The sequence below is a fragment of the Urocitellus parryii genome, chromosome 15, assembly GCF_045843805.1.
Source record: "Urocitellus parryii isolate mUroPar1 chromosome 15, mUroPar1.hap1, whole genome shotgun sequence".
NCBI lineage: Eukaryota > Metazoa > Chordata > Mammalia > Rodentia > Sciuridae > Urocitellus > Urocitellus parryii.
In genome coordinates this window covers 50,280,813-50,294,692 of record NC_135545.1, presented here as the reverse complement: position 1 = coordinate 50,294,692, position 13,880 = coordinate 50,280,813, and the positions used below count along the sequence as shown (strand labels likewise).

Here is a 13,880-nt window from a genome sequence, read left to right as displayed (position 1 = left end):
AATAGCTGTTTTTTTTTCTGACTCTCTAGAGCATGTTGAGTGAGCTACTGATCTACCTGTCCACCCACCCACACATCCAAACAGCTATTGCATGGATTTTTCTTGACCGCACACTAGGTGCAAAGTGCCAGGGCAGACAGCTTAGTGGAGTGGTGCAGCAGGGCTGACCAGTCTCTCTCCTCCCCTATTTAGATCTCTCTCCATCTGTCCCATCCAGATATTCTCTACTGATATTCCTTCCACATGCTCTTATTTTCATCACAGATGCCCCCAAGCCTCCTAGTGAGGACACCTACCTAAGGTTTGATGAATATGGGAGCTCAGGGCGACCCCGAAGGTCAGCCGGAAAGTCACAGAAGGGGCTAAACGTGGAGACCCTGGTGGTGGCAGACAGGAAGATGGTGGAAAAGCACGGCAAGGGGAACGTCACCACGTACATCCTCACCGTCATGAACATGGTAAGGGAGGCTGTCACCTGTCCTCTGGCCCACGGAGGGCCGGAGTTCACAAACTCCCGCGTGGGCAGAATGACAGAGGGAGCCACATGGTTTCCCTGGGAGGGGACTGAGATGTGAGGAGGCTGCCTTCTCGGGCACGTGCCTGGTGAAATCGAATCCTACACACCTGTAAATAAGCCTGACGGGTTGCCCCAAACAGTTGTGAATTTTTTTTTGTTTTTGAGATTTTCTAAGATTTCCATTGTTCCAACAGGTTTCCAGTCTATTTAAAGATGGGACCATTGGAAGTGACATCAACATTGTGGTGGTGAGCCTCATCCTCTTGGAACAAGAACCCGTAAGTGGCAAACTTCACTCATCTTTCTCTCCTTTGGGTTGCATTTATTGAATATCCACCATGTGCAGATCCACGCACCAGTCATTAGGTACTCAAATTTGGACTTACGCGAACCCTTTCCTCAAGGAAAGTACAAGCTGTTAGGGCTGTTTAATCCAATAGTGAAACTAAAACACCGCAAAACATATGTATTATAAATATGCAGATATGCACACAATTGGGACACAAAATATTAAATGTACATATAATATTAATGCAGTATAAAATATAAATATTATCTTATATAAAATATATAAATATTGCATAAGCTTTACTCTGCGGGTGCCTTTGATCATAGATTTAAGGATTACTTGGCTTTTGAAACTGGCTGTACTACATGATTGCAGTACATACGGAAGGATATTATGAAAGTAAGTTATCAGAGAATTCCTGTAAACCTGCAGTCTCCCTCGCACCCTCTTTGGCACAACAGAGAATCAACAAGGGGTCGTGACTGCCCTTGAATTAATTACAGTGAGGTGCAGGGCACAGGCGTGTGGGGACGATCACAAAAGCAAACATATAATAACATGCGAAATTGCACGGTACTCCCTGCTTCGGACTGTTTTGCCATTTAAGCTGTTTTTCTGATTAAGCTGTTTTTTTTCCGAAGCAGAGATTACCCATCCCCTGAGGCTTTTCCTCTTCATCTGTGACCCCAATAAAGAATGTGAAAGGCAGGGAGTCAGGGGTGAGACAGACACTGATCTAGCTGCCCAGGTGTGTAGAGCCAGGGAGGTTAATGACTTGTCAAATCCCTCTTGGAAGTTTAGAAAGACAGAAGGGGTGTGAGTTGGCTGGAAGACACTTTTGTCTCAGCCTACCACTTATCCATTGCCCCAGGACTTTGAAGCTAGAGACACCCTAATTCAGGGATAATTAAAGTTCTTTCTCAAACCCCTCAACTTGACCCAAGTCAGTAGTTTTGACTGAGCAGGCATTTTGGTAAGCGATTGCTTTAAGGGTTGTTATCTTACCCTTGAGAACTTTTGTTGCACTGATTAGTTGCTTTAAAAATGATGAGCATTTACCTAGTAGATATTTTTCCTGAATAGATTTTCCCCCCTCCTGTCTTGGCTCAAGTGTTTTTGTCTACCTACCTTTTCCCTTGAAGCCCGGTATTTCTGTGTTCGCCTGTATCAATGGAATGACTCAACAGTTCTCATCTCTGTGGCCAAAACAGTGCTCTGATGATTGTGGGTTTTCCATAGGGAGGATTGTTGATCAACCATCATGCAGACCAGTCTCTGAATAGTTTTTGCCAGTGGCAGTCTGCCCTCGTGGGAAAGAATGGCAAGAGGCATGACCATGCCATCTTGCTCACGGGATTTGATATTTGTTCCTGGAAGAATGAACCGTGTGACACTCTAGGTAAGGTATGAACAGATCCTTTCATGCACACCTGTGTTCGGTATGGAAACTTCTGGATAAATGACCATTGATCCTTATTAGAGAGTCCTAATACAATCATCTCTGCTTATACACCCTGAGAGGGATGAGACAGGAGGGAATAGACCCTTATGAGACCACCATCCTATATGTAGCACACTGCCAACTCAAATCTCATTATGCAGCATATCACTATATTTAAATTGTGGAAGATTCTCATGGAATCCTGGAATCCTGGTGAATGTGGTTCTGTTTAACTGAACGTGGTGTGGAATAGGAAGCCATTTACTTTAATCCTTTTGCATTTTTTGTTGTTGTTGTTGACCCTGCTGTGATCATTGAGGTCTGATATATGTCCCTGTTTAACAAGACCCATTGCTGTGACCGCAGAACTAGGTAGCTGAAAAGAAATTGACTGCTTTCCCTGGTACTGACTGTGCCACTAGGGAGCAGCGCCTCCTTTGGGAAATTGCTTGAATATGCAGGGCTCAGTTCTTCCCTGTTTGTGCAAGGCAGGGAGAAAGAGGACTTTTCCATCTAGGCTATATTTTCTAAAATGTTTCATTGCACTTGTATAGGATTTAACTTTTTAAAAAAAAAAATTTGATAAACTAGTGATTATCTGGATCAAGATCAGCAAACTTCCTCTATAAAGGGGCCAGAGAGTAAATGTGTTAGATTTTGTAGGTTAAGTCTCTGTTTTTAAGTACTCAGATCAGCTGTATGAGGACAACAGCAGCCACAGAAAATACATAAGCCAATGAGTGTAGCTGTGTTCTAATAAAACTTTATTGACAAGAGCCAACAATGGAAGCCATAGTTTGCAGCTAATGGTCTACAGCGATGATAAAATTTGGAGGGAGCTGAGAAAAGTTTACATGATTTGCTCACATCATTTTCTTAAAAGTACTTTCAAATCCCTCATGATATATTAGAGATAACGGTAGATAGGACTTTACAAAACTTTTGGTTGTATTTTTCCGATTAGGTGTAATATCCCCATAATGCCCTATAAATCTGTTTTAGTAATTCACCTTTAGTCATGGTTTGCAAAAAAAACACGATTTTAGGAATTATTCCATATGGGGGTTTTTTCTTAAATGAATTTTAAAACATTGCCTGAGTTTGGAATGTACAAAGTGATATCTAATAGCCCAACACAAGGTTGATGTTTTGAAAACATCTTCTGAGAAGGAGGCAGTTTATCAGTCAACCAAAGGTCAAAGTCTGATGAAAACAAATACAGTCCCAGGAATCCTACCAACTGTAGGTCACTCTCTTTAAGCCACATGTCCTAATGTAAAGAGTATGAGCTTTGACTTCACACGTGTCTGCGCTTGATTCCCAAATCTGGAATTTATGGTGGTGTGATCTTGAGCAAGTTGATTCCTCTTTCTGAGCTCAATTTCCTGATATGTAATCATAGCCAGACATATTGCACAGTGGTTCATGTTGGGAGCATTTGTGTAGTGATAATGCTAATAGGGCATATAAATTTTCTGTGCTTGATGCTCTCCTATATATAAAAGGGGAATTATAGTAGGTTTATGACCTCAGAAAAAAGGATGTTAGGAGGAACAATCAATGGCAATATCTAAAATCAGCAAAAAATATAACATGAATATTTATATATTGCTTCTACTACTACTACAGCACCCAGGACACAGGACTATATACCTTAAGTGTTTTTTTCTTGCTAAAAATTGAATGCATTAATCCATGAAACTAAAATTGTGTGGAGCATTTGGAGAAGGTGATAAATGATCATGCATGCTTGTGCCCTTTTGGGATTAACATCTGACATTGATCTTTCCGTAGGGTTTGCCCCCATCAGCGGGATGTGCAGTAAGTACCGAAGTTGTACCATCAATGAAGACACGGGGCTGGGCCTTGCTTTCACCATTGCTCATGAGTCGGGGCACAAGTGAGTGGCTCCTTGATTCACCACTTTGCACAGAAACTGGCCAAGAGGTTCTTTGGCACTCCTCTAATGATGGATATTGATCTGGGTGGAATAAACGGGATAACTCATGAGTGCAGCTTAGAACAGGGCCTGACTATAAGAAGAGCTCAGTCAAGGCCAGTTATTATTCATGTTGCTCTTTTTATGCTGCAGCATCATGTTGTGTGCAAAAATGGATCACAGGTTTCTTCATTGATTTTCTGATCTTTTAGGCATTTATTTTTCTTCATGTTTTGCTTGAGTGAAGATACTTTCAGCTCATTCTTTACATTAAGGAAATAATCATGGAGACCTGCAAACTTCCAGGATGCAATAGCTTGCTGATTTAAATAAGTTTTTGTTGCACATCCTGGATATCCTTATAGTGGGTAATATTGTGTGCAGTTATTCTTTTAATTGACGTGATAAATCTTTTTTTGTGAGAATAGAGTTAGAAACAAAATGAGAAAACTGTGTAGTGAAATGAATTCATTTTACTGGGCATATAATTTGCTCAGGAGACAATCTCCAGAGAATTATCAGACACTTGAGCAGCCACAGCTGCACTGGAAGAAATATCCTCGCACAAGGTTCAAATATACTGCTTCACAGGGTTTCAAAGTGCACTGCTCTTTGGACATACCAATTTAGGAGTATGTGTACATATGAACAGTGTGTGCACATTTTATTTAACATATAACTTTTATACATCTTCTGAGCATCTGGTTCACTTCTGACATAAAAGCAAACATCAAGCTGGGCACAGTGGTGCATGCCTATAATCCAGCAACTTGGGAGGCTGAGGCAGGAGGATCGTAAGTTTGAGATCGGCCTCAGCCATTTAGCAAGCACCATTACCTCTGTCTCAAAATAAAAAAAATAAAATGGCTCAGAATGTGTCTCAGTGGTTAAGCCCCTCTGGGTTCAATTCCTTGTATTAAAAAAAAAAAGCAAACATCATCCATTCAAAAACTGTAATTCATAGTTTGATATTTTTGGTGCTGATGTATTTTATGAGCTAAGTTTATTATCTTCAGGAAGTCTGAATCATGGCCACTGCTCTTAACCAATAGTTTCCCAGCATTTTATTTACATATATACATAACCATCTTCCCGTCGAGGTATAAATGAGCCAATTTTATTGTGAATGGAGGTGCAGAGATGCCCATTAAGCACAAAGCTCTTTTGTATAGAACAGGAAATAAAATATCTGTTCATGTTAAGCATATGTCTGAATTTGTTCCATGAGCATGAAGTCCAGATTAACGGAGCTCCCGTACACAATACTGGCATTGAAAGATGTCATCATTCTTACGTATGAGTTAAAATTACCCAAGACCAAACCCAACATTTTAGATAAAGGGAAACAAAAACATACCCTTTAGGTAGGGTGGGAGAGAGGAATCAGATGTAAAGTAAAAGTTCTAGGTGGAATGGCCTTGTAACTTTAGGTTTTATGGGGCAGGCATATAAAGAAAATATTTTCTAAAATGCTACTAAGAAGTTAGAAAATTGAAAATTTTTAAGGACAAAATTTAATTCATATTCAGTTTTCTTGTGTCCAGGAAATTCCAGAGAGGTACTCATGAAGCACCATTACCTCTTTGAGTAATATCTTCAATCTCTCCCCATCCCTTCTCCGTTTGGGGGAAATCGTGCTTTTCATTTACAGGTTTCAGGCTTTCATAAATATTGTTAGAAGGATTGTTTCCCACACAAATCTCCTTGGCTTCCTGGTTAGGTACAAAGAATTAGGCAAAACTGAAGATGGCAAAACACTTTTCCCTGCATCTATGTTGAGATTAATGAAGACCTATTTGTGCACGGTCATCTCTTAATACCTAGGGAATTCACTGATAGAATCAGGTATCCAGCCACCCTGCCATTTCTTGATTGAGAAATTGGACAGAATGTTGGGAAAATGGCCAGATTATGGACACATGGGTCACAACAAAGCCATCTGTGGTTTTACCATTATCTATTTGGTATAAACTGCCTTCAAAGGATAGCTATAAAAATTAAATTATATCACAATAACATCTTTATTTGCACACACAGGAATTACACCTGCCTTATAAAAAGGCAGGTTTTACTTCTTTAAATGATGAGATTAAGAACCTCCTAACTTATAACAACATTCCCATTTATATCCCTCTGTCCTCTGCTTTCCTTTAAAAAAAATAGTCAAAAGGCTTTTTTGTACACTGAATGTTTTCTTTATAGATGATTAAAGCAGTTAGGGAACTACCTAATACATGCCATTACATAAGCTCTGTCTGTATCGTGGGGGGATATGCAGGGTATGTGCACTAATAACACATTTATTCTACCAGTTAGAGAACTAGAAATCATTGAGTGCCAATGTACATAATTTCTAGGGAGTAGACCTCCTAAAGTCATTTTTACTAACTGGTAGAACCTTTTGCAATCAGATGGAACAAATTAAAAATTTTCTTCTATATTTAAAGGAAGTCCTTCATATACTTTCAATAGATGGTTTCAACCATTAATTTTTAAAGATGTTCATTATTATAAAGGAATTGTATTCAGAGTTTCTGATTTCAGCTAATAAGTTGATCATCATGGGGGAGAAATTTTTAGATCACACTAGCCTTACGTACGAACTGTTCTTAAATAACTTGTAATCAATGATCTTCTCTCTGCACCTACCTCCTACTCACTTCTGAATTTCCATGCCATAGTTGCATGATTGGAGGCAAGAAAAACATTTCGCAATTTTAAATTCTAGAAGTTGACTGCCCTATCACTTTAGCTTAGGAATCCCGACCAAGATTTTCTAACTCTTAAAGCATGTAGCGGATCCACCATTATTTGATCTTTGTGGCCTAGAAATAATATCTTACAGCACTTAGCATTCTTTAAAGTCCTCTGGGTGAATTTTATAGCCTTCTGTCGTATCTCATTTTTGTCTTTCTGTGTCTTACGATTTCAATGCCCGTCTCTCACTGGGGTCCCTGAATTCTCAGTGCATCTCTCGGCTCTCTCTGGTTGTCATTTGGAAAGTGGACCCGCAGCTGGGTGGTCTTCTGCATTCCCTTTCAGCTTTGGCATGATTCACGATGGTGAGGGGAACCCCTGCAAGAAGGCGGAAGGCAACATCATGTCTCCCACGCTGACCGGGAACAACGGGGTGTTCTCATGGTCTTCGTGCAGCCGACAGTATCTCAAGAAATTCCTTAGGTAAGAGGCTAATGCCGGAGGGCGCTCCAGGGCTGGAGTGGTGGCAGGAAAGAGTGTCAACAGGTGTGAAAACAAACCCTAGTAGAAGTGTCTTTTGCCCTCCATGAGCAGAAAGACCAGCAATTCCACTGATGGTGTCTTGGCCTCACACTGGGCTAATTACTCGCCACACACTGCCATGTGCACTCCCCTTAGCGGTCCTACTACTGTCTCTCCCATAGAGTAGAGGAAATGAGTCTTCAGTTAATGGCATTGCTGAAGTGCTACACTCGGTGCCCTGCAGATGGAGGACTCACACCAGGCCTACTCTGACTTCAAGATCTGCACTCAGAACCCCATCTCTCTCTCCTCTCTGACTTCCAGAGGCTGCTGGACATACTGCCTTTTCACTGTCATTATTTTAATCGGATCAGTTTGTCTTGGAGTTATAAAAAGTGCTCCAATGATATATTTTTTTTAAATGAATAGAACATTTTCTTGATTGACTTTTATTTGAAATGGCATGGGCTAGCTGTATGTCCAAAAGACATCCAAAGGAGTTAGCACTGGGTAAAATCCTTTTGATAACTCGGAACTCCCAGACTGCTTGAGTAAAAGCAGGAGTTTTTTGATTCACATTAAACAATGAATGCTAAGTTCAATTATATGTGTGTAGGTGAACCTTTTTAATCTGTGTTGACCCACATGAGCTCTTAGGTTCTGATCCTGTTTCTTTTTGACCAGATGTTAGTGAAGTTTCTTTGGGAACAGACATTTTTTGATTCTTTTTGACCCCTACAAATGTATATTATTTGCAAATGTTCACAGAATTAGCATAGGCGAGGCAAAGTAAATTCAAGGCCATCTAAACAAATGAGGACCCTAGGACATAAAAAAATAATAATAAATGTTTTGCTCACAATAAGCTTTGCCACATAGATTTTCTTATTAGTTTTCATTTTATTATTTGGGGCCTGAAATGATCTATTCCAACTCATCTGAGAATGGAATCAAGAAATATTATAATTCATAATTGACTTGATGTAGATGGAATTTTCATCACTAATATGTTACTGTTAAATGGTTTGTGTTAGTAATAATAGCAACAGCTTCTAACTTTTCTTACAGTGCTGTTAAGCCATTACATTTCCTTGTTTGATTTGGGTATTAACTCTCACAGGCGTCATTGTCATTAACAGGGGGCCTGAGAATTCTACAACTTGGTCTTGCACGCATGGTCCATAGGACCTCTTTCTGTCTGATTCCAAAATTGCATTTACCCACCCATGTGAGTTAACCTCTCTGTGATACCACAGTTTAATTACTTAAGTGGAGATAATGTGCTTTCTAAGAACACACACATCAAGACTGATTTTTGTCCCTCACTTCCCAATTCAACAAACCTCAGATATTTTTTTTTCCTTCATGTCTAACATGCCCTCCTCCTGGTTTTCCCAGTCACCTTATTTATTTATTTGTGTTTGCAAAGCTTATTTGAGGTAAAGTGCATCTTTGACCTCTGCCTCACCATCTATAAAAAGCATGACATGATTTAAAGCTCTACAAAGTCAGGTACTGTCTCTGTCTGGTTTGTTTTGTATACCTTTAGGGCTTGGTCTAATGCTTGCCAGGGAGAGGGCACTCAATATAAATGTGTTCAACATTGCTGAACAAGATCGTCGGGTTGAGTTCTACATGTTTACCTTTCCCATCCAGTCCCAAGCCACATCAATTGGACGGCTAGAACTTCTAGCACCCATCACACCCCCTGATGGCTGTGCACATTCCTTCCCCAGGACAGGACCCACCCTTTGCAATAGTTGTGCACTTTAATGTTAAACATACCCATTTCTTTAGCCTTGTTAGATTTTTCTTTGCATGACTGCATTCAGAGGGGTACTGTTTTAAGCGGAAAGATCACAGATCAACAGAGTAATTAAAAGCCATGTGTTATCATTACAGCACACCTCAGGCTGGATGTCTAGTGGATGAGCCCAAACAAACAGGACAGTATAAATATCCGGACAAACTACCAGGACAGATTTATGATGCCGACACACAGTGCAAGTGGCAATTTGGAGCAAAAGCCAAGTTATGCAGCCTTGGTTTTGTGAAGGTATGTTGCTTGTGATTTCAAACTTACATTAAGATTCTGCAGTGCATCAATGTACCTACCCAAAGGATAAACATTTGGCTTGCTGAGGCCAAAGGTTAGAGTCTGGGTTATCTCTCAAATGTCAGTTGTTTGGCATGATAATTAAGTGGCAATTTTACTGTCAACGATTTATCCGGACTTATCCCCCATAGACCAGGCCTGGTTTCAATACCACTTGACTGTATCCTTGGAAGCAAATTCCTCCTCCTTGGATGAAGAATGTATCCCTAGCTGTAAATATGGGAACAATAGCTTTTGCCGGCTGCTAATCATTGCTTTTGTTCTCTTCCTGTTCATATTTCCTTTAATATAGTACACTTAAAATCATCACCACCCCACATACTTTTTATAGTACAAGGAAACTGTTATTGGCAGTCAAATGTTTTGAGTATGTAAAAATACACAGTGTATCTTGAGTAGGCTTAGTGAGATTATTAAGTATTTTTTTAAAAAATTGTGAAAATGATAAATGGGAAAATGCAGAAGCCCAGGATGTAGAAATGAGAGCAACCTCATTTCAGTTGGTCAAGAGTTGCATTGAGAGAGTTACGGTACATGAATAAAGAGTAGGATTGCTTTTAGGTTGGTTTGTTTTCAGTGTCCAGTGAAAAACATTGAAGTCCTAGGTACTTAGATACAGGGAACTATGAAGGTTTATAGCTTCTCTTTCTCCTTCTATTATTCCTCTCCTTTCTCCTCCTCTTCCTCTTTGCCTAATTTCTCCCCTCCCACCACCACCAATACTAGTGTCCTCACCATCGTAACAACATCATAATTACCAACAGCACCTTCACCATTTCTGTTCACCAACACCACGATGATTATTCACCATCACCACCACTACCATTGCCACCACTGTTCCCCATTCATCACCATCTTCACTGCCACCACCACCATCCCACCTGTCACCTACGCCACCTTCCACCCTCCCTCACTACCAGCATCTCTGTTAACACTACTACCCACTGTTATTATCAGCAGTTTCTAAGTGAACCTCTGTTCCACACAAGGCATTTGCTTAGAGATTTATCTCACTTGACTTCAATCTTCCCCCAAAATCTTTGAAGTAAAAATTATGACCACTTTTCACCTGGAGCTGAGAGAAGATATTTAATTTGCTCAAAACCACAAAACTTGTATATGGTGAAACCTTAACAAAACAAACCATCCACGTTGACATTGTTTCCTTCTCTCAACTGGCGAGCACCAGGTTTTCCTAAACTAACATTCAGTCATTAACAACTACCTTCACGATGTCTGTATTTTTTCCACATTTTTATTGGTGCATTGAAGTTGTACATAATGGTGGGATTGGTATGTTTCTGTATTTTTATTCACTTAAATCAACTTACTTTCAAAATAGAAGTTGAACCCTAAAAAAAAAATCTATCAAATCATGGATTTGATATGGGGCTATATGTTTTAATGCAATTTGAGTATATAACTGTTAATCTGGTTCCTCGTGTGTGTGTGTGTGTGTATGTGTGTATGTGTGTGTGTGTGTGTGTCTGTATGTCTGTCTCCATGTGTCCCCATGTCCTCCACACCACATAGACTTGACTTCAGCAAATGCTGGTATATCATGTAAAGTTACTAGATTTACAGCTGTTGCTATTTGCCTTTTGAGACTTTTGTTGAAAAAGTTTGTCTCTTTGCCTGTCACTTCATTCAAGAGGATTCATTATTTTTCTCAATCATCCATCAGATTTGTATTACGCATTTCCTATGTAGCAAGGGCAGAATTGGTTGTGAGTATTTGTTTATAAATACAAAAAAAAAAAGTTCCTAAAATTACTCTCATTCTTTCAGGATCATGCGTGCAGCAAGCGCTTGTGGGGCGTCTGCTCTGGGCCAGGCAGTGTGCAGGGCTTAAGCAACCATTCTTAAATAATAGATTGTTTTCTGAAAACCACCCCCACCCCCATATTTTTAAAAGACAGTATGTCAGTCTGAGGGTCTTCCCTGGGAAGCAGAACAAGGGGAAATGGAATTTCCAAACTAGAAGATGGACTAAAATGATGAGAGGCACAGAGACAAGGATGTCTGGGGCAGGGGGTGGGGGTTAGTGAGACTTACTTAAGAGATAAGGTGGTGTTGAGGGAAAATGAGGCAGGCAGACCTGGCTGGTGGATCCTGAGTGTGGGTTCCTCCTCCACAGCCTCGCTTTCTATATCATTCCTAATCCTAATTATAACCTGAGTCAGGGCCACATACTCTGAGGATCCTAAATGGGCCCCGCTGGGCTCTAACCAGAAGGGGTTTCTAGAGCAATTGAACCTGTTTGTCCTGCTCCAGCAGGACAGCAGGAGATCACATATATCCAAGGGCCTGCATTAGCCCATCATGACTTTCTACCCCTTCAGTTTGCCACCTTTTCCCTTTAATCCATGACTCAGAGAAAGGCAGTTTTGCGTAGTCGTTAGAAGCACCAAAACAAACACCAGAGCCGGTTCTCAACGTGTCTTCTCCAACCTGCAGATAGTTTGTCAGCATCACCTGGAACTTGTTAGAAATGCAAATGCTTAAGTCCCGTCCCAGACCAGAGGAATAAGAAACTTGAGGTGTTGTCAAACTTCTCTATTTTAGAAAAGGTTCTGGTTGATTCTGATGCAAGTTCAATGTTGAGAACCAGAGGTAGATGACCTTCAATGTTAAACACACACACACACACACACACACACACACACACACACACTCTGACAATTTCAAACTAAATAGACCTGGGTTTAGGGTTTTAATCTACCACTTGCTAGAATCATCACTTGGGCAAGTGACTCTGCTTCCCTCAGCCTTAGAGTATACATGCACAAGGAGAAGGTAATATTTATTAGTTCTTCCCTGGAAAACCTGTGGGGATTAACCTCTTGATGCATTTGTATCACTGGGTAGGAATGAGGTGGCTTCCTCTTGCTGTCTTCCTTCTGTCTTCAGCATTGTCATTACCATTACACTTGACTCTGCTTTCACAGCAGCTGCCTTGTCAAAAGGGTCTGAAGACAGCTGTTTTTATTACTTGTTCCCACTTCCCCTCTTCTTTCAGCCTCAAAATTTCTGGGTATCTGGCACATAACACTTGATTTTTGTTCCCATCCAAAGTGTTTGTATTAGTCAGTATTTCTTTGCTATAACAAAATTCCTGAGGCAGTCTATTTGAAGAATGAGAAGTTGCTTTAGCTACAGTTTTGGAGGTTCATGGGTATGGTACTGGCATTAGCTCAGCCCTGATGAGGACCCTGTTTTCTGAATCCCATCATTGGTGGATGGAAAACTCAGGACATGTGTGGAGGCAAGCAATTAACATTGCTAAATAGCAAGCCAGATAGGCTGGATGGGGTCAGGTTCAGGATTGTATAAGAATCCTCTCTCCAAAACTAACCAGAATTCCATGAGAAGTACCTTTATCTCTTTTAAGGGCACACTCACAACTGACCCGATGACTTCCTACCCAGTCCCACCTCTTAGTTCCAACATCTCCACACCAAAGATCAAACTCCCAACACATGGACTCTTGGGGGACAAAGCACACCTAAGCCATAGCAGTGTTGATGAAAATGAGTTGTTAATCTGGCTAATAGTCCATGTTAGTTGGGCAGCCCTACAGGAGGGTTACTTCGGTACCCTCTGGGGAGGACATCCACTTGGTTATTACACACTCAGAAATGTTTCCTGGCTCAGAGAGTGATCGATGCTGTGAGTCAGAGGTCCATGCATGGCAGGGGAGTCCAATCAGTACTTCCATGCAGGTACTGCCCCGAGTTAGAAATGGGCAGCTGAACAGCTGCTCCATCTTTTGGTTGATGCTGTGGGTGGGCAGGCAGCACTATTCTGTCATATAGCAAGGTCTGTCGTGTTTGCTTATAGGCCCACTGAGAGAATTTGAAGCTAAAAGGAAATTGTGGGGAAGCTATTTTCATTCTAGTGAACGTTTTGGGACCATTGTCTCAGAAGGCATTCTCTTTGAAGGATAGTAGGATGTGTATGTGTTTCTTCTTCTAAGAATGTGACACTGGGATGAAAGAATGGAGGATAAATAGAAACTTCCTAGTATCTCATCACGCCCCCTTTGTAATATACCAAATTTATTACATCATGCTTCAGTGTCTCCTGACTTCCCCCACATACTTATGTCCCGACAATATTGATGTCCTTGTGAGGGTTCCAAGTATTTCCTCTCTCCTGTGTCCAAGACCTTGTCTGTGTATTTCCCCATCTTAGAACACTGCATGGCCACCGGAGGGACGAACACCTCATCATTTTGTGTTGTTGTTGAAGATTCAGCTCAAGAGTTACCTCCTTTATCCCCCACAGAGACTGGAACATTCCTTTCTCTGGGCTTTCTCTCCATCCTCTGTGTTAGCCTTACCACCTTGTCACCATCTG

At 40.8% G+C, this 13,880-nt stretch overlaps 1 protein-coding gene across 3 annotated transcripts in view; it reads left to right on the top strand.

Moving 5' to 3' along the window:
* Positions 1 to 13,880, top strand: part of Adamts18 (ADAM metallopeptidase with thrombospondin type 1 motif 18) — a 132,991-nt gene that overhangs the window by 54,092 nt on the left and 65,019 nt on the right. For all 3 annotated transcript variants that reach the window (XM_077793228.1, XM_026393011.2, XM_077793229.1), the window contains 6 exons: positions 265 to 458; positions 712 to 795; positions 2,046 to 2,205; positions 4,042 to 4,147; positions 7,229 to 7,366; positions 9,308 to 9,461. In XM_077793228.1, the coding sequence (XP_077649354.1) occupies positions 265 to 458; positions 712 to 795; positions 2,046 to 2,205; positions 4,042 to 4,147; positions 7,229 to 7,366; positions 9,308 to 9,461 (836 nt within the window). The remainder of the gene's footprint in view (positions 1 to 264; positions 459 to 711; positions 796 to 2,045; positions 2,206 to 4,041; positions 4,148 to 7,228; positions 7,367 to 9,307; positions 9,462 to 13,880) is intronic.